The sequence below is a fragment of the Epinephelus moara genome, chromosome 18 (genome assembly GCF_006386435.1).
Source record: "Epinephelus moara isolate mb chromosome 18, YSFRI_EMoa_1.0, whole genome shotgun sequence".
Classification (NCBI taxonomy): Eukaryota; Metazoa; Chordata; class Actinopteri; order Perciformes; family Serranidae; genus Epinephelus; species Epinephelus moara.
The window spans coordinates 38,813,767-38,835,812 of record NC_065523.1 but is presented as its reverse complement, the minus strand read 5'-3'; the positions used below and the strand labels follow the sequence as shown (position 1 = coordinate 38,835,812).

At 41.2% G+C, this 22,046-nt stretch overlaps 2 protein-coding genes across 2 annotated transcripts in view; one reads left to right on the top strand and one right to left on the bottom strand.

Moving 5' to 3' along the window:
• The window catches only part of LOC126405577 (homeobox protein Dlx4a-like), a 29,130-nt gene extending 22,540 nt beyond the window's left edge, over positions 1-6,590 (top strand). The window contains exon 3 of the mRNA XM_050069385.1: positions 2,839-6,590. Coding sequence (XP_049925342.1) covers positions 2,839-3,081 — 243 coding nt within the window. The 3' untranslated portion in view covers positions 3,082-6,590. The remainder of the gene's footprint in view (positions 1-2,838) is intronic.
• Positions 1-22,046, bottom strand: part of LOC126405581 (dual specificity protein phosphatase 3-like) — a 608,181-nt gene that overhangs the window by 265,312 nt on the left and 320,823 nt on the right. The gene's annotated exons all lie outside the window — the stretch shown is intronic.

Below are 22,046 nucleotides of genomic sequence, written 5' to 3'. Positions count from 1 at the left end.
GAGAGGTTAAGTATGTAACTGTACATTAAGTACATAGTGTGATGACAGCCAGCCATGATTGTTTTCCTAAACCTACCATTCGTAACTTTAGGTTAGGTATGTAACTTAGTTTTAAGAACGTAATACTACGACGCCCAGCCATGATTGTTTTCCTAAACCTAACCTACGTAGCTTTAGGTTAAGTGCATAACTTTACGCCAAGTGCATCACATGATGATAGGAAATCATGATTGTTTTCCTTAACCTAACCTACGGAACTTTACGTTGAGTACATAACTTCATGTTAAGTTCACAGCATGACAGTGCAGAACTTTAGGTTAAATACATAACTTTACGCCAAGTGAATCACGTGATGACGGCCAGCCATGATTCTTTTCCTTAACCTAATCTCACCGGTTTGGTGCTAATTCATAAGATCTCTTACGAACATTGGAGGATTCATTGCAGTTCCATATATTTTCACGGCTTACATCGACTGTATCACAACTCATTAACACAGTGCTGCACTCCGTCAAGAGACAGTGTTAAACATCTTTTAAAAAATCAGAAATAAGGTGAAGCAGAGAAGCTGGTCCGTATAACTGGACCTGTGTGACCAGGACTGGTTTAGTAGAACTGATCAACAGGTGAGGTGATAACAGCAGATCTGAGACCAGTTACAAAGAAACCGTGAAAAGAAATGAGAAGTGAATTATGAAGAAATGTAAATACAAAAGTTCCTATCTGAAGTTTATTGATGTCAAACATATTAAATAACTCCAGGGTTTGAGATAATGGGGCAGTGTGAGCGTTCCAGCTTATACATGTAATTTTACGCAGTTAAAAAGTTATTGGTACGAACTGTGTGTCTATAGGAGCCACAGTGTTGTAATAATTATCCTGTATGCAATGGTATTATTAACTCCTGTTGTATCACTGTAACACTCCCACAGAAGACACAGTGTCTGTGGTGCCACAGTGGCGTTAATGTCGGCACTCCTTCTGTAATGGTATTTCTGTCTGTTATGTTGCTTTTGGCTTGTTATGTTATAACTTTTTATGATTATTGCTGCATCTGAACGTCTCATTATAAGCTAATTGTAGGTTATTTTACCGCATTGTTATCTCTAATGGTGTTCCTGACAGGTGTGGCTGTGGTAGGTGTAGTATGTCAGTGTATCGCCATATAATGATACACCAAACATTCAAACCACTGACAGGTAAAGTGACAAACATTGATCATCTCAGTACAATACAACCTTCTGCTGGGAAACCTTTGGTCCTGACATTTATGTAGATGCCACCTGACACACCGCACCCACCCAAACACCATTACAGACCAAGTGCCCCCCCTCATGGCAACAGCACTGCCTAATAGCAGTGCCCCCCCATTTTGTTAAAACTGCCCAGGGACAACCTGAGGAATGTGACAAAGTGGTCAAGGCGTTGATCTGGCATCCAAATACCCTAGATCCCAAACTGATGGAGCATCCATGAGACATGCTTGTACCACACCTCACAACCCACAGGACTCAAAGGATCCGCTGGCAACACCCTCATGCCAGGGACCACAGAACACCCCCAGAGGTCATGTGTCCATGCCTAGACAGGTCAGAGCCAAGTCTGTCCATCCATTTATTGAGCCAAGTATGTGCGACTCCTCTACGATAGGTGGAGATATGCCCCCTTTCAGCTTGTTAGTATTGGACCTTTTTCCTGTTGACCTATTACGTCACAGACCAAACAATGGACAAACAAGTTAGCTACGGTTAGCTAGCAGCTAACTGGTATCATGGTGGACAACTTTACAGCTCTGTACATTTGGTCCGTCCAAAAAGTCACGGCTCTGGATGTAGATTTCTCCATGTTGTTACCGGCTTCTTCTTCTCTTACACATTTAATGCTATTGGACTTCCGGGTCAAAGCCCGGGGCGGAAACTGTGGAGCATGCTCAGAGCGCCTCGGCCAGTTTGGGTCTGATTGACTGTATACATGCAGGAGTCACATGATCTGGGTGTGTTAGTCCCACTGTGACACATTCACTGCAGGACCATTTCACTCACACTGACATGTTTACAGGGATTTTAAAAGTCTGACACAATAAATCAATTTTCTCTGATGTCTTATTTTGCACAATGAATGAATATCACATACATTGAAGAGTATTGTATCTTATGTCTCCATCTGCTGGTGGCCCGTCATCATAAGAGTATGCATGTATAATATGATGTGAATTTCACGACAGAAGGACTTGATCATCACTAAAATTAGGTGGGAAAAAAGTGGATATATCGATATCAGTACTGGTTATTGGCCAAATAAGTTGTTATATATCGGCATATTGGATATCAGCAAAAGATCCAATATCATGCATCCCTAGTGCTGCTGCTTTTTTTTGTCATACATGATCATAAAGTGAACAGCTTTGGGTTCTTGGAATATAATTATAGTGCATATAGAGCCAGCATATTTTAAGATCTAACTCCTTTAAATTTGCTTTACAAGTAAATTTGATTTGATTTGATTTGATTTGAACTGGGGGTATTAAGGATTTATTTCAACCAAACCAGAGCTGTTGATTGTTGGAACATTGCAAAGACAAACCAAGACAGTTTTGGGGAGTTTTATTTTGTTTCTGTTGACCTTGAATGAAGTGTTTTTTCTAAAGACAAAATTCATTCACTATCAAACCCGAGGCAACATGCTGACATTTCTGCAGCACTACGTCTTCAGTCACTTTTACTTTGAGTAATTTTTTCCATTGTTTGGGAACAGACCTAATGAGGTGCACACGGAAACATCAAACATGTTGTCTGCATCAGCTTCTAATCTGTTATTAACTCTTTCCTTGTCCTCCAGGTGAAAATATGGTTCCAAAACAAACGATCCAAATACAAGAAGATCATGAAGAACGGGCCCTGTGGACCGGAGGGAGACCACCTCGCCCCCCCACCGCCGTCCTCCTCTTCCCCCTGCTCTCTGTGGGACATCAGCATGGCCGCCAAAGGTGCGCCGGTGCACTCTGGAGGATACATGAACAATTTTGCTCACTGGTACCCCGGACACCAGCAGGACTCCATGCCCAGGACTCAGATGATGTGACAGTCAGGAGGACGCAACACTTCCAGGACTAATTATGGATTTATACCAGCAAGATGACTGGAGCTGTTAGAGACACGGACGTTTTTAAGAGTTTGAGCCGCTCTGGAGGCAAAAATAATATAACTGGCAGAGATCAAATGCAGTGAACAGATACTGTGTCTTTACTTTAAGCTGGAAAGGCGAGCAGAGAGGCTGCAGCAGCGACCCCTGAGTGTACTGAACGGAGCGAGGGTTGGTTTAATTACTTATGAATTCATGTGTAAGGGGAAGAATGTGTTATTTCTTTTTCCAAAAGTCAGTCAGTCCTGCCAGTCACGTTATTTCTGCCTCCAGAGGAGCTCAGCCTGCCAAGACTTTTTTCATTAAGCTACAATTCAAATCTAATGCCAGGCCTGCGTCTGTGATTCTGGACTTTAAGGGTTTTTATGTCTTTTCAGTGGGTTATCAGTCGCCAGAAGAGAATGTTGGCATTGTCTCTGCAAACCATGAATATCTGACGTTTACACGTTTCATACATATCGTATCAACATTTCTAAAGCGAGGTAGTATATGAGCTGACTGTGTCATCAGGAGGTGGAGGGGATGCTGAATGGCATAACAACTAACAAAACTGGTTGTGATTTACTGAGTCATCGCTGTTTTTCCAGTGAAAATTTAGTCACCAAATGTGCGTGTTTCGTAATGACCCATTGTTGTGTTTCCAGTGGGTATAGTGGCACGAAGAGCTGTTGTTGTTTACTGAGACATTGCTGCGTTTCCTGCCAAGATAGTGCCCCAAAACCAGGTATTTTAAGCCAAAACATTATCTTTTCTGAACCATAACCCAGTTGTGTTTAACTAAATAAAGTATTTGCTGAAGCTGTCACTATATCCTGACAGTAGTACATGAAATACATCATCTTCCTCTGTCTCCTCCTGGTGCTCCAAATGGCAGTGCCAGAATCCACTGGCAAACAACATATGCAGCAAGACGAGTACGTAAAGAAAACAGACAAAATGTAAACTAAAAAGAAAGACTAAACCGAAGGCCGATAAAACAAGAAAGCTTGGGATGTCAGTTATGGTTAATTTTGCTTTCAAAAGGCCAACGGCCATTAACCAGTGACCCTTGCTCAGTGAGCTTTAGTACTAAATATTTTGCCATTTATTGTACTTTCTGTTGGCTTGCTGACAGACAGCCGGCTAACCGCCTTAACATGTGGAAAAATAGCGCCCACTATCCACCCTCCAGTCTCCACCAGTTCCTTGGCTGCTCTGTAGTGCACACCACCCAGGTCAGGAGGGAGCTAATGTTAGCTAGCTAGCAACACCGCTCATTCAGAGATTACAGTAACGTCCCCCCTTAGCTAGCTAGCTCCTACCAGACTTCGGTCAAGTGCAGTGTAGTACAGTGAAGAGTAGCAAAATTAACCTGTAGGTGTAACCAGTCAAAATATTATCAGTTAACCAATTAACGGTTAAATGTTGACAACCCTAGGCTACACATCAGAGTTGCTTTTCCGAGGTGAAGAGAGCTACAGGGACCTTAAAGGTTTCTAAACTAGTGCTGGTTCAGAAGTGGTTTGAGTCTTCCTTTGTTTTTCATCATCGGTCTTCTACTGATTGCTTATGCGGTGCAGAATTCTCTTGGCTCTTATTAATTGTTTTTGTCCAGGAGCAGGCTGTTATCACAATTTTTTGTCATGTGTTTCACTACAAACAGCAGTGCACCTGAATTCGTATATCTCACGTATTTTGAAAGGCTGCGATCACGTGATCAATGTGCTGATGGCAGCAAACAAGGAAGCAGTCCCAAGTGCCAATGAGGAGGCAGGTTGCGGTGGTGGATGGGTCACAAAAAAAACAAACTTTAGCTCAGGACATTCCCCTGGAGTCACGTGTTCGCGTCTGTGTGATCTTTGAGCACACTTTGAGTCATTTTAAGGTACGTCCTCACCATGTTTCTTTTCCTAGACCTAACCTCAGTAACTTTACTTTAATTAGGTAACTGTATAACGTCATTTGTGGGGTGCAAATTCAAGGGATATCATACGAACCGTTCGATGGGAATACATCATCAGGAGCAGTGGATTCTTGCAAATGCAATTAGGAGCAGTAGGAGGAGGCAAAGGAACAGATAATCTGTCCAACTTATCCTCAGACAACGGTTCATATGGAATCCTATGAATTAACGCCCCACAAATAAGGTTACGTCCTTAACGTAGTTATGTAATTCATGTTACTGTGGTTAGGTTTAGGCAAGTAAAGTTGCTGAGGTTAGGTTTTAAAAAGGAAACATGGAGAGGGCGTACCTTAAAATGACTCAAAGATTACACAGATCTGAACATCGGTCTCCAGGGGAAAGTCCTGTGTTTTGCGACCCATCAAACACCCCAACCTGCCTCCTAACTGGACCTCTCAGGACCGCTTCCTTCTTTACTCCAGTCGGCACATTAGTCATGTGATTGCAACTTTCCAAATTACATGGGTTACAAATTTTGATGCCTTTATTTAACGTATGTGAGAACAGCATGATGTGTCTCGTACTTGGGTCAGGATACAGTGATAGTTTCAGAAAATATGACAAAAAGATAATTATATAAAAACAGAACCACTAACCACAACATTTTTGAGCATTTCATAATAAAGTGCAAATGTAACGTATACATGGTTTACACAAACTAAATGCCAACATGTCTTTTTGTGATTGGGGTTTTGGTGGGGTGGGTACATGTGTAAAAATAAGGGTTCTTCAGGGTCTCTTCAGTGCTGGTCTTTACGGATCTGATTCAGAGGACCCTCTGGTTTGATAAGAAACAGATTAAAGAACTTCTGATGTTTTTGTGTATTTTTGTAATTCTGACAGGGTGTGTAGCATATACAGCTTTACAGAGCCGTGACGGAGGGGTTGATTACAGCACCAGCAGAGGCTCTGATATGAACAAGCAGCTATTTTATGGTACTTATAATCCCCCTTTTTTAAGACTGTATGGGAAAAAGGCACTGAATGGACGAGGTTACTTTATTGTATGAGTCAAATTTTATATATATTTTTTCATTATAATAAAAAATCTAAAGTTGCTTTAAAGGCCCAAAAGAAAATGACAGAAATGTATTTGAAAGCCAAATATGTGTTAAAAAAATGTGTCTCATTCTCATAATTAACTCCATTGACTAATTTTAAGTAACTGATCACATCACTCCTGCAAGTCTTTGTTTCTGTTGCTGTTGGATGGAGGGACTTTGCTGTACAAAAGGGTTTAATTAATTGATTGTGAACATTTCACCTTTCTTTTTTCTCTGATGGATTTCAGTTTTGGTTGCTGTCACTTTAAATGTTTGATCCCAAAACTCGTTGTTTCTGCTCATCTTCTGAAGTGGGAAACTCCTGCAGTTTACAGTCACCATGATTTGTTCAACAACCTCTTAAATTAGAGTTAGAGTTAATAGAGTTAATATTTTGCTGATAACACATCGGCTATGGGTCAGGACGTGCCATGTTTTTTGGAAATAAATCAAACCCAGTGATCACTGCCCGCCCTACTTGAATTTGTTTATTTAACTCACATCCAACATTTGTTTTTGCACCTTTAACATCGAATTCACAGTCTTCAGTAACGTATCGCTAAAACAACAGACTCCTTCTCAGTGTCTCGGCTTGCCGCGGCCCGGAGCCATTTTCTCCAGAGTCGTAAATCAGAAAGGAGCAGGTCACGTCTCTCCAACATCTGGAAAAGCAGAAAGAGAGTCGTCAAACATCGTCAATGATTTTATAAAATGACCACGTCAATTATAGGCAATTTAGGACACAGCTTGTTAAATAAAGCTTTCACTCTGGCGCTGTAATTATCTGTAATTGTCAGTCAAGGGAATATCCTTCTGCCTCAGGCCCTGGAGGAAGTAGTGGATTACATCCAACTGGATTACTGAGGGTTAATCCTTTCACAGCAATTTCATCTGTTGAATGAATATTACAAAAATGCATACATACATGACTACATTAGGCTGCCTGTGGTTAGGGGTTTAATTTAAATTCTCCTGTTGGAGATTATGTAACACACAGAGCAGGAATGTTCACCTCCTTCTTCTTCTTCTTCTTCTTCTTCTTCTCTAAGGACAAAACAGCAGTTAAAATATATTCCATTACTGTTTTAAAACAATCCAGACAAAAGAAAATTGGCCTTCAGGTGCAGTTTAGTACGATGATATGAGCGAATTTGTCTACAGTTGTGTCTGTGTGTTTTCAGAGGTGATAAAGTCATGTTTTCCTGGCAGACAGAGGCATCATTGAACTGTCACACTGTGGGTTGAAGAGTCAGTTGTGCTTACGATCACACCCAGAAGTGTGAAGTCACGTAGCGCTGCGCTGATCCATACATCCCAGTGGAAACATGACGAGGGTCTTAGAATCATCTCGGGGTGCTAATGGAGCAAAAGGTTGGTTTGCTAATTGATCACACATTGATGGAAATGATACAGTTGGCAAAAAAAAGATGAAAATATGGGACTGATAGAAAATAATGAAGAGTGTAGGTGGTCTGTGTTCGAGCTGATTCTCTCTAACATGGTTAAATATAATGTTATTTAAACTCAGTAAAATTCAGCCGTCCTGAGATCCAGACGAAACTTATTCAAGCTTCACCATGTTATGTTTTTTATCCAGCCATCCTTTATAATCAGTCCTGGGACCTACTTCATCTGTCGCCATCATAGGGCTCTGAAACACCAATGAGCGTCTGTCGCCGGAGTCTTTGCAGTGTGTCCTGCACCTTTGGCCCTCTTTGGCTTTTTTTTTTTTTTTTTTTTTGGCTAATTCTGAATGTTGAATTGGCGTTGGAACCAGCAGAACATGTCAATGAATAAAATCATCCTGATTGTCAGTTCAGCTCAGCACACAAGAAGAAAAACGGAAGTGAGGAAAGTAAACAAAGAGCCAGTGTTAATACCCTTGACAAAAACTATGACAAAAAATTAGGGCTGTCAAATGATTAAAAAAATTAATCTAATTAATTACAGGATCTGTGATTAATTAATCTAATTAATCGCAAATTAATCTTATACTCATGTTTTGGTGGGAAAAGCCCCAATCCATTTTGCAATGGCGTTTGTCAGCTTTTCAGAGGTATTCTTGCTCAGGCGCTTTCCCTCGGTAAGCATGGTTTGGCGAAGCACGCTAGTACTGGTAGCAACGCTACTGGGACCAACAGCTGTGGAGCTCTTAACATGTTTTGCACTGAGATGATACGTTGGTATGAAAATTATTTCTTGCAGACATTGCATATGATGTAGCCTATGGGGTCATTCATAGGTCAAAGACAAGTACGTTCCTGCTGCTTCAGTTAAGTTAAATCAGGCAATGTCGAGGCATTTGTGCCTCCAAGTGGGTGAAATTGATTAGTGCGATTAATTTGTGTTAATTTTTTGCATGATTAATTAATTTAATTAATACGTTAAATTGACAGCCCTACAAAAAATACTTCATCAATGACTGACATAAGGTAGGTGAAAATTTTGACAAAAACAAGACCATGACGAGCTAAAAATATATATTGATAAAAAAAAAAAAAAAACTAGGACGAAATCTACAATATGCTTCATTTTTGTTGACGAGATGTGACGAAAATGTAAGTGGTGGACAATCGGACTTTAAAGGCCGAGAACGGCTGTGCTTGTAATTATCTTCAAATGCCACTTGAGCAACAGGCTGGTAAACTCCAGTAAATAGTCTGCACCACGATATTTCGTGAGCCACTGAATGGCAGCGGAGCAAGCAGCCACTGGCCACCAGACTTCACAGCTGAGAGAAGGTTTTATGGCCTGGATTGTCACACACACTTTTAACTATTAGCATGAGGAAGGACGTGTTAATAATTGATATTTCAAATGCACTCATTGAGTTGATGTCAAGCTGATCATTTATGGTGGGGTGCCCAGTAGCTCTCCAGGTAGAGCAGGAATCCCATATACAAAGGCTTTGTACTTGCTGCGGTGGCCGTGGGTTCGATTCCAACCTGTGGCCCTTTGCTGCATGTCATCCCAGTTCATGCCAAACCTGTACTATCTAATAAAGGCAAGAAGCCACAAAAATAATTTTTATGTCTTGTTAAACTGATGTTTATTTGCTGCGCACTGTCATGATCCTGGTTTCTCTCTGTGTATCTGGTTGACTTTGTTTTTGAGGTTTTCTGTTTGTGTTCTTTCTTTCTGTTTCCTGTTTTATTTTGTAGGTTCGCTCCTCATGCATCATGTCTGGTTTTACTTCCTGTCTTTGTGTGTTTTCCCGCCTTTTTGAGTCTGCCCCGCCCTGATTAGTTTCGCCTGTCACTCACTGGTGCTGCAGTCTCCTCACCTGTTGTCACTTCTTCAACTTACACCTGCCCACTTCTTTTGTTCTTTGTCAGATCATCGGCTCATGTTCTCCTGTGGTTTCCCTGCGTTCTTGGTTTTCTTCCAGCTGATTGTTTCTGCCTGTTTGTCATCTGTCTGATGTTCATCTCGTCTACCTGTAAGTCTGCTGGCTTCAGTTAAAGTATCTCATCTGCATCCACCTGCCTGCTGTCCCGCATTCGGGTCCTCAATGCCTGTGATGCTTCAGTCAGCTGTGAACGCAGCATAATACTCATTCATGTTGTATAAGATACAAAGAATTACCCGCCTGCACATTTCTTTCTAACAGAGGGATTGTAAAACTAACAATGTAGCTTCTTCTTTTTTTAACAGAGTGAACAAAAGCAACACAGATTTTTCACAGGTCAAATTTTTGACACAAATTCATTAAAATCTGTGTCAGTGAGCACTTTTCCTTTTCCAAGAAAATGCATCCACCCGACAGGTGTGGTTGATTTAACAGCATCATTACTCCACAGGTGTGTCTGTGGATTGTCACAATAAAAGAACACTAATATGTGACGTTTGATCACAACACAAAGACTGACTGCAGGAATGTTCACCAGAGCTGTTGCCCATGAACTGAGTGTTCATTTCACCCATTCCACCATAAAACATCTCCAATATCGTTTCCCCAACTTTGGCAGTACATCCAACCAGCCCCACAGTAGCACACAGCCGTAGCTATGACAAATTGTTGTCAGGCCAAGACCCTGCTGAGTATGACGATCATGCAGACCAGCTTCTCTGAAACAGTTTTTGACATTTTGTGCAGAAATTCTTTGGTTGTGCAAACCTGTTATTGCTTCAGCTGTTCAGGTGGCTGGTCTCAGACAATTGTACAGGTAAAGACGCTCCTGAGCTGGTGTGATTACTGGATGTACTGCCAAATTCACATAAACAACATTGGAGATGTTTTATGGTAGTGAAATGAACATTGAGTTCACAGTCAACAGGTCTGTTGGACATTTCTGTAGTCGGTCTTTGTGTTGTGTGATCAAACGTTTAATTTATTGTACCCATCCCAAGACACACCTGTATGGTAATGATGCTGTTCAACTGCATCTCGATATGCCCAGCTGGTTTTCATTCCAAAGTCGTCAGTTACCGCCATTGTGTCAGTGATTTTGGCATCAGACACCTGACACTAAAAGCCACCTTTCACAGCAGTATGATACACCACCGGGCGGCATCAAGTTTGTAACGCTGCCAGACTGAACCTTTTGCAGTGTTAGGATATGTCACCAGTTGGCTGGAGGGTAGTCTCTATATACAGACTCTACATTCAGTGAATGTAGAGTCTGTAGGCAAACCCCGGAGATCTTGCCTCCGGAAGAAGAGCGGAAGAGCCCTGGTTTCTGGTGCTAGGCTGTTTGTAGTCCTTGTGATATTGACCAATCACGTTTAAGCCGGCTGCAGTTGTTGCCAGGTTAAACGGTCCGTGCGGTGAACTAACGAGGCGGAACATAATTGGCGTCACTGCAAACTCTGAATCCATCGCAATGGTTCAGCATATTTACTTATATATAAACAGAAGTCACTACCGAAACACTGGGTGTTTTGTAAAAAATAAAGTATATTAAGTTATCAACTAAAGTATTATGATGCTAATCGGTTACATTTATGTTCTGTTTAATCAATTATTAACTCTGAAATCAATCTGATCAGCGTTATGCATTTTAACATAAATAATTTCCCCTCGGGGATCAATAAAGTATTTCTGATTCTGATTCTGATTCTGATACAAAGAAAGATTGCATTTAGATTTTGAAGAATTCTAACAAAGAAAGATTGCATTTAGATTTTGAAGAATTCTATAATATGAACTTCGAAATTTGTTAAAATATTATTTTTTATAGATTTAACTGTGAAAACCTTAAGTCAAAATTTGTAAAAATTTTAATCTTTAAACAAGGGAAGGAACAAGCATAACAGGTTGATATATATTTTTTTGTGTTATATAAAACAATATGTTTCGGTAGTGACAAATTATGGGAGAGGAAAAACATTCCAAAACAGTCTGAAAATACAATATAAAAATTTACAGTCATTTTACTAGATATGTGACCTTTACATATGGTACGATATATATAGGGACAAAGTTCTGGAAATAAAACATACAAAATTTCAAAATATTTCCAGCCTAGCCAAATGCCAAAAAATCGGGGGTCTGCCCCCAGGGGCTGTATCGCCATCTGCCGGAAGTCAGATGCGGAATACAGCCGATGGGTTCCGAGAATGGCTGGAGGGCAATTGTTTCATCAGTGTGATACGCGGATAGGCAGCGTCAGTTCATAACATGGCTGGACAGCATCTGTCGCGCTGGTATGATACGCTGCTGGATGACGTGAAGTTAAAATGCTGCTGGTAACGATGTAATCTATGGAGGGGGAAATTCCCTACGAGGGGTGATGGATGCGTCCAACAAACCCCAGACTGTTACTCACAAGCTCAGTGTTCACTTCCCGTATTAATGTAGAACAAAACCCTGATGTTTATTCTAAAGCAAACTACGTGCTTTTGTTGACGTCCTGGCATTTGTTGCGGCATCCCAGATCGTCAACAGTGGACGCAGGAGGATACCTAGCATGTGACATGTAGATGTGAAAGACCAAAGCAGCGATATGTGACGAGTTAGGATGATAGCACGTACTAATTTTAACAAATTTGTGTGAAATTTGAGAGAAATACATTTACTGCGTGCATGAGAAAGCCCTGAAAATGTCCTTGATGTGTTTATTGTGCTTGTAAATATTAAATGGGGCTAAAGTTGTTACCACATAATAATAATAACTCTGCCGTGTTGGTGCCATAAAGCAAAGACGCATCTCTACCTGAACATGAAGCAGCTTCATGTTAGGAACAGTGAAACACTTCATACACCGTTGGCCTCGCATGGGAAACCTTCTTCCTCTTCCTCTTAAATCGAGAGGAGACAGTTGACTGTAGTCGTTGTAAGGGGAAACACATGTTGAGGAACCTGAACATTTTGCCACGATATCAGCAGGCTGCGGCAATATGAATGACATCACCTCAGTGTAATTATGAAAAAGCTGTTTGGTAAAAATCACATTTTAGTTAATTGTTCTCCTGTTCGTCATATTTATATTGTATTTTATTTTCTTCAGAGGATTTAAAAGCCAGAAGCTTGGATTGCTCAGAAGGCCCTGACTTATTTAATCTGCTACTTGGAGCAGCATCCTGTTGCCTCCGGTGAAGTTCACACCATAGAGTTTTATGGAATCCTCTGCTTCACAGACTTCAGACACGTCGTATCGTCCTAATGAAGTGATGGAGGGCTGAGGAAACATGTCTGCTGAAGAGAGGGCAAATGAGGAAGACCTCCCACACACCTACAGAGAAGTGGTGGAGACTTTTAAAGCAGCAGTTTGATTGTGGAGTTGATTTTTGTTCCTATCTCCTACAGTACAGATGATTAAACTGACCAATAACAACACAAACAAAAGACTGAGACCTCCTGAAACAATGCTAAGCTCAAACCAAGAAATACCAGATACAAAATAATTACTTGCATCTCTTATCTGTCTCTCCTGCTTCGTCTCATTATCACTGTTTTGAATCTGCTGTGGCTGCAAAAAATAACAATTAAAAAATACACACAAAGAGAAATAAATTAAAGCCTGCACAGTTTACAGTTAGAGGAGCACATAGTTTACAACATTACCGACATTAGCTAACTTAAGCTAGTGTTGTCTATCTACTAGGTCAACTGTACCCAGAGGTCTAGTGAAACGCTGTTGAGCTAATGCTACGTTAACGTTAGCTAACTTTAGCTATTATTTTCTACCTACTATGTCAATCGTTCCCAGAGGTCTGGTGAAACGCTGTTGGGCTAGTAGTATTAGCTAACTTCAGCTACTGTTTCCTACCTTCTAGGTCAACCATCCCCAGACATCTGGTGAAACATTGTCAGGCTAACATTATAGGTAACGTTAGTTAACTTTTGCTACTATTTTCTACCAGCTAGGTCAACCGTTTCCAAGGGTCTGGTAAAACATTTTCAAGCTGATGTTATTAGCTAATGTTAGATAGCTTTCGCTGCTATTTTCTATCTACTAGGTTGACCATTCCTAGATGTCTTTTTTGACACACGTCATGACATACATGTGAAATTTTAACCTGTTTTTTAAAATTGATTTAATCGATGTCAGTATGTTTAAACATGCAGATGAGATAGATAGATAGATAGATAGATAGATAGATGTCAGTTTTTGAGTTATGACAAAGGCCAAAATGTTGCCTGCAACAGATGAGGTAAGACTTTTTAAGCCTAGCTGATTACCTTTATCGCCGTGGTTTTTTTGACAACTTGCGGCCCCTACTGTCCAGTTAAGAGGAGTGAGGAGTCAGCAGTCAATGACGGTAAAAAAAACTAGTAGCCCTTTTTAAACAGGAGTTGTGCAAATTTGCAGGAAAGCCCAATCAGTCTTTTTTCAGCATTGGCAGTATAAAAACAAAATCGGGGAGTGCAGCAAAATGCCGCCTACCTACTTTTGTTTATACAGAATGTGCCTTTTTCGGGGCAATGGGGGGCGTGAGCAAGTAAAAAAACGTGTAGCTCAGCGTGTGACGTAAACAGTGACGTGGGAGGGAAGCCGTGGCTGGTCAGTCCTTCGGTGATTCTCTCGTCCTTCACCGTCCCCGTCATCTGACAGTTAATGGCCTCTTCGTTTGCGAGGACAAGGAGGGCGCACAATTCCTTGTCTCCCCAGTTGCTCATCTTTACAGTGTCTGTCAGGTTTGTGTTTCCCTCTTGCTACTAGCTGCTCGCTAATTCCTGCTATCAGCTGTTTCCTGTTTATCCACCGCCAGTGGCTCGCACGTGTGGCGTCATCAACAGCTCCTCCCACAAGTCATCAACAGCCCCTCCCACAAGTCATCAACAGCCCCTCCCGTTGCAGAAGGCCGCCTCGTTCTGTTGAAACTAAAAGGGTTCCTACAATATGACTACCTTCCGAGGCGTAAAATTGGGCACCCTAGATCAACTTGCCAATCCGGCTCAGTGTGTCTAAACGCTCGCAGCTAGCTGGCAAATCGGCCCAACATTCGCTGAAAATCTGGTAGTGTAAAAGGGGCTTGTAAAACTTTTAGTTTATAGGCGTATAACATCTCCTGACAGCCTGCAGTCACATACATAAATATTTTAAAAGTAAAATTAAATGCTTTTTGAGACTTTTAAAGACCTGAATTTAATTTTTAATTTCCAGCAACTTCATCATTTTCAGAATTTCCATGCTGTTTTTTTTCTGTTTTTTACAACTGTACCTGTGTGGGGGCTCAGGTTTTAACCACTTTATTGTGATGCATTTAAGTGCTGCTGTTGTCAATATATGTGGAAGGTGTTTTTTTTTGCTCTCCCATCGCTGCCCTCCTGTGTTAGACCAAGTACTGTGTTCCTTGAATCTTTTGTGAGATTTTTGTAAAATATTTTCCTAAGTGCCTCAAAAATCTTCCCAAAATGTACTTAACTAAGTTCATGTCCAAAATATGTGAGTATAGCTGCCAATTTGTTTACCACAGTTAATCCAACATTTACTTGAGTATGCTGAGCCCATTTTAGCTGAATCGCATCACCACCTTCCACCTGAAAATCCTCCTATGGTAGGTCTGTGTCCATTTCAGTTTCCCATCTCCTTTCTATCTGTAATGTATTATTAGAGTCATACTTGAAGATATCTGATCAAATTCACAGTATGTAGAATAAAAACGATATTTCAACTGTATGAGTACATATTAGGCCTACAGTTTACACAGACAAAGAAACACCAAGCACATTGAAGAGGGAAACGGAAAAGAAGGACCAAAACTCATGAGCTTGCGTGAGGACAAAAATGTAAAAACTATAAAACTGAAGAGTTCACAACTTGCTACTGGGCAGATGACAGCATGTGACCTCATGTAGAGTAGAAAGCAGAGAGGCAGAGAGATTCATGGGATGAGATGTATTGAAAGAGAGACATGGGGAAAAAACACATTAATTAAAACAGGTCATAAACAGTGGGGGTCACTTTATATATGCTTGTTAAACTTGACCCATGCGGTGCGAAAACACAGAGACGCTCAGTTTCGAAGTGCAACTGAGACACTGCAGAGCTTGGCTTGTGTGTGTGTGTGTGTGTGTGTGTGTGTGTGTGTGTGTGTGTGAGAGAACATTCGTATGTGCGTGGGGGGTTGGTGTGTGGACGCAACAGAGTTAGACCGATATATCTGGCTGATAAAGGCAGTCATGTTGTTCACTGTCAGTGTTTATTTGACAAGTAGATGTTAAAAATGTTTTGCTTTCTGATTTCCATTCTGAAAATTTAACAAAAATATTTCAATAATAATTAATACATGAAGTTGAATCTGGAAGTCTAACAATGGCCTGACCCAACAGTCATGAAACTGGCGTCAGGCGTGACAGCTGCTAATTCATCCCAGTATCTAGGATGCTTCGTGACATTCAAGACGACAATCATGATTTCTGTCACCTAATCTGACCCTCAAAAAATTCGACAATGGCATATACACTGCAGTTTGCTGACATTTACTGCTTAAAATAGCATACACTGTGGAGTTTCAGATTCAGAACCAGGTACGTTATTGATCCCTGAGGGGAAATTTTGATTTATTTGATGCCTAATTAAAATAAGATAGAAATAAAATGTGCATTATGCTACAATGTGTAACACCAGTACGATATTAAAAAAATATAGATATAAAAGATATATCTTCACTGTGCTGAATTTGTTTATGACCACAGTAGCATTACAGAGCAATATTTGTTATGAATGGGTTCCCATTTTATCTGATTGTGCATGCACACGAGCAGTTCAACAGTTGGTTTCAGTCTTGCGCCAAAAAACAAAGTGGTGCCTCAGCGAAAAAGAAGACTGCAAGCAACTGAACATGGATGCAAACAACACAAGATCTTCAATATTTAAAAGAATAGATGGCATTTTGGGAAATTTGTTTTTTCACTCTACATATTCTCATAGAACAGTTCATATGATATCATACGAATTTGTGCCCCACAAATGACGTTACATCCTTAACGTAAAAGTTAGTGTTGTTAGGTTTAGGAAAAGAAACCTTAAAATAATGTAAAGTTTGCCCAAAGTTCAAGTTTTTTATTTTTTTTCATTTTCATTTTTCGTATGATATCCTACATATTTGAGCCATCAATGACGTCATGTCCTTATCGTACAGTAACTTAATTAATGTAAGGTAACTAAGATTAGGTTTAGGGAAAGAGACACGGTGAGGACATACCATAAAATGACTCAAAGATTCGAGCATGTGACTCCAAGTGAAAGTTGCAGGCGAAAAAAAGTTTTTTTCGTGACCTATCCACCACCCCAGCCTGCCTTTGTACCAGCGCTCGGGACTGCTTTCTTGTTTAATACCATGAGCGCATTAGTCACGTGATCATAGCCTTTCAAAGCCTTGATGACGTTCCGAAGTCTCATTTAGCCACTTGTGAGCAACCGTCTATCTTGTGATACATAAAAGTGTCAAATTTCACAGTGGGGTATTTACTGCTGTATTATGTCGTAGAACAATACGTGCAAGTCTCTTCAGCTTGCGTTAACTACGGACCTTATTTCAGACAGCATTCAAAAAACCCATGAACTTCAAGACAAGGCAGCCAGGAGTGGTAAAATTCGAACTCCTTACTGGGTTAGAGGACTCATTCCTGCGGCACTCTATTAGACATGGTCGCAGTTTTTAGCAAATGGTTAAAAGGTTTAAAACGTTAAACATCCTAAACCTAACGAAACATTTGGCTAGGTTTAGGAAAACTAAACACTTGACCAAACGTCAGCATAACAAGAGCTACCTAAAATGACAAAAACCCTGTAATTTGAGTTTTTAGTTTAGACTGCGCCTCGTCAGCTAAGGTGGAGGGGGCGGAGTACTGCAGCCAGCCACCAGGGGGCGGTTGAGATGTTTTGACTTCACTTTTGGTAAGCTGTCATGTCGTCCATCTTAATTACACAGTTACAGTTATAACCTGATACATCACACATAATATCACATAATGTGACGTAGTTACGTACAGTATGTAAAGTTAAAATAACTCAAAGTTGACTTTTGCTTTCACCCAGTACGTATTTTGGTTTGACCCGCCCACCATCCTTACCTCCCTCCTACGTAGACTTTCTCGCTCTTTATCCGACCTATTCCGTGTCGTTGTCAGGAATTTGTGTGTCCACCATGACAGAGGATCTGAATTGACTTTCCATTTTGTGCTGCCAGCGCACAATTTCAACACATTACATGCCACACGTAATGCAGTGTTAAGAAGTTGTGGTTAGTTCAGGTGTTACTGTAATGTCGTGCTCACACCAAACTTGATGCGAATATTCACATCGCATGAACACTAGGATATTTTGTGTTGACTCACTGCATTCGCATGAATAACTTGCGTCATACATACGTGAAATCGTTTAATCGATTATTGAACTTCTGCCATAACGTCCTCAGCATAATATGTCCCCAGAGGATCTCGGTGCCGATTGGCTATTGTGGCGTGAATTAGTCGCTAAAGTTCAGATTTTTGAACTCTCGCAAATAACTGTATGATACAGAATCACACAACTTGCTTTATCCGTGCCACTTATTAAGCATATTTCACATCATTTGTGATGCGTCCATCGCACCACCCGGCGGGAATACGCGTCTGATTGCGTCTTTACATTGACTTTACGTGTAATTCAGTCGCACAAACTGTTTTATTTGTGCCTGGTGTGAATGCAACATACAACCAGACTAGCTTTAGAGGTGCTGGTTAGGTAGATCATCTTTGGATGATCTGTCCAGGCGATCTGTTTCCAGTCTTTATGCTAAGCTAAAGTCACTAACTGCTCAGTTAGTCACCAAGGTTACTTTGGATGCAGAAGAACATTTATCTCAGCACATTTATTGACATTTATGGTGTGTATATCATCAGTTATAAGTCAAGCTGGGTGCAGAGGGTTAAATTTAATTTTCTGTGAAATGAGGTCTTTACACATCCTAAGGTTTCCCTGTCACTGAATTGTTGTGGTGTTTTTGTATTTTTTAAGTGCCACATAAAATCCACAAGCTGCTTCAGATTACTTCCCAAAATTTGATGTAATATTGGCACAAGATTTCGCCCACTGGCAACACAGGTGTCGGCTTTAGTATCGGCTTTCAAAAGCACACATCAGTCCGGGCACAGTTTGTAGCTCATGGCTGGAGGCAGGGAAAGGAACGTAACGTCAGCTCCAAATCTTTCATGACACTGTTATAAACTTTCCTTCCGCTGCTGAGTTCAGCTCACAGCAGCTGATGTCATCACTTCGTCTCACCCTCTTCAGCCTGCGTGTGAGTGCCAAAGAGCAGCGGTGTAAAACTGTCACCTCAGCCCACCTTTCAGACACTCCGTCCAACTCTTCACGGTGATATAAAATATCAGGCATTTATTTTGTCTGTGTGCTTAAACAGAAGGTGATGAAACACTGGACGGGTCGTAACATTCACAGAATTCATGACCAAGAAAAACAAAATCACCTGGTTTGTCTTTGGGATCAAACTGCTGTTATTGCATGAATATATGATAAAACCAAAACCTGCTACGAGCCAGAAACCCAACACAATGGCTTTGGTAAAAAACGTTTTTCCTGTAAAGTGCCAGTCGCAGGTTGCTACAAGTCCCTGTTTGCCGTCTCCGTCTGTCTCGCTGTGATGTTTGATGCATTCCTCTCTGACACCTGGAAGCTGAGGGCTCAGCACAGGAAGGTAAGAGCCTAAACAAACATGCAAGGTGTCCCAGTGGATCTGCGGTTTAGGGTCCACACCCTGCACACTTATGGGTACAGTTGAACATGATATTATAATGTGGATGTCTGTTGGCCCGTTCTAACTGAAAGTCACATTTTTTCCTCGTTACACCTACTACATTTTCGATGAACTGCATCATTTTACAGGGCTGGGTGCTGCGTAAACGCCCACACACACACACACACACACACACACACACACACAGGGGAAATGACTTTATATGAAGTGATACACTAGGTCTTACTTTTTATTCCAATTTGAGCTGCCGTAAGAACCTACAGGAAACAAGACTAAGAACCGTGCTGGCAGCAGTTGAGCTACATGGTAACGTCCGCGTGCTAACATGCTGTATTAATGCAATATTTTTACCATGTTCACCATCTTAGTTTAGCGCAGCTGAGGCTGATGGGACAATACGTTCTCATCCAAAGTTGTCACATACCGCCACTTTATTAGTGGCCTTTCACGTCTACATATTACGCACTAGGTATCGTCAGCACCAGGATGTTAACAAAAGCGCATGGTTTAGTTCAGAAAAAAACCATCATGGTTTGGCTCTACATTCATAAGGGACCTGAATACTGGGCTTCCAGGTGAAAGTCCAGGGTTTGTTGGACCCATCCACCTCCTCTCCTGACCGCCCTGTAGGGACCTTCCTGCCCCTTATTTTACGCCCTTACTGGCAGCATTTCTACCGGACAACATCTGTCTGTATATGATACCACTGCAGCAGGTGCCATTGAGCCAACCGGCAGCATATGATAACACCACAAAAGGTTACATCTGGCCACGTTGCAAACTGATGCTGCCTGGTGACATATCATACTACCCCGAAAGGTGGCTTTTTGCATCAGGTGTCTGACACCAAAATAACTGACAAGCACTGCACTCGGAGAATGCAGGGTTACTCGTGGTCCCTAAAGTCTCCAAAAGTAGATCAGGAGCTAGAGCCTTCAGCTATCAGGCTCCTCTCCTGTGGAATCATCTTCCTGTTACGGTCCGGGAGGCAGACACTGTCTCCACATTTAAGACTAGACTTAAGACTTTCCTCTTTGATAAAGCTTATAGTTAGGGCTGGCTCAGGCTTGCCCTGTACCAGCCCCTAGTTAGGCTGACTTAGGCCTAGTCTGCCGGAGGACGCCCCTATAATACACCGGGCACCTTCTCTTCTTCTCTCCTTGTCTCTCTGTCTCTCTGTCTCTGTCTCTGTCTCTCTCTCTCTCTCTCTCTCTCTCTCTCGTATTCTATTACTGCATCTTGCTAACTCGGCCATTCTGCATGTCACTAACTCGGCTTCTTCTCCGGAGCCTTTGTGCTCCACTGTCTCTCAGATTAACTCATATCACAGCGGTGCCTGGACAGCGTGACGTGTGTGGTTGTGCTGCTGCCGTGGTCCTGCCAGATGCCTCCTGCTGCTGCTGCCATCATTAGTCATTAGTCATACTTCTACTGTTATTATACACATATGATTATTGTCACACATGTATACTGTCAGTTAATACATACTTTCAACATATTGTACCACAATAGCCAGAATTATAATTATATTATTACTTAAATTAATGTTGTAAGCTACTGTCATTACTGTCCTGGAAGAGGGATCCCTCCTCAGTTGCTCTTCCTGAGGTTTCTACCATTTTTTCCCCATTAAAGGGTTTTTTTGGGGAGTTTTTCCTGATCAGCTGTGAGGGTCCTAAGGACAGAGGGATGTCGTGTGCTGTAAAGCCCTGTGAGGCAAATTGTGATTTGTGATATTGGGCTTTATAAATAAAACTGATTGATTGAAATTGACGGTTTTAAACGACTTCAGAATAAGAATGGGCTGGATGGGAAAGTCATTAGTTCTTTAGATATTGTGTCATAAACCACAATATTGACAGGGTTTGTACAGTCATGAAAAACCTGGAAAGGTCATGGAATTTTAAAATAGCAATTTCCATGCCTGGAAAAGTTTTGAGAAAAATAAGGAAACCCAGAACGCTTTGGAACAGTCATGGAAATTTGCACACAAATACCTGTATAATAGAGTATATGAAGTGATGTAGTGGTAGTTGGTGAGATGGGTGCACTATGAGGTAAATGGGTAGGTTACCAAGGAGGAAGTGGGTAAAGATTCCTATATGTTCTAATGGCTTTTTGGCTAATAGGTGCGTATACTGTTAACGGCCAGAAAAAGAGGTGGGTATACCCTGTATACCTGCATATCATCTTCACTACACTGAGTATACTGTACAGTGTTAATGTTCAGGCAAATCAGTCACGTCATTTCACATTTTGTTGTGGATGGATAACATCAGACTTGGACCTGGGTTGCAGCTTCTAGTTAATCCAGGTGTAAACTCCAAAGACTATAAAATAATGGGCACAGCCACCACGACGTCAGCCATTGGTTTGTGGACTCCCGTTTTGAATCCAAGAGTCAACCCTAACGCTAGCTTAAACACACACAGGCTACAGTCACTCACATTAAGTTGGGTTCTTTTCTTTGATCTCACCCGCATGCAGTTAATTTTTATGCGTGAATTTACATATTTTTACCGGTAAAACATTTTTACAATCGTATGCTAAGCTAACGGGCTACCAGCTGTAGCTTCATGTTTTCCATAGTATCAGTCTTCTTGTCTCACTCCCGGCAATAAAACCCAGTATGAGTATTTCCCAAAATAACAGTTTTTTTTGAATGACTAAATTCGTCTCATGCAGGTTCACAAAGAGAAATATTCTGCCAGTGTTCTCAGGTCGTTGTTTTTGGGTCTGTAACTTTGTTTGTAAGCTTCCTCGTCTGTTTCTCT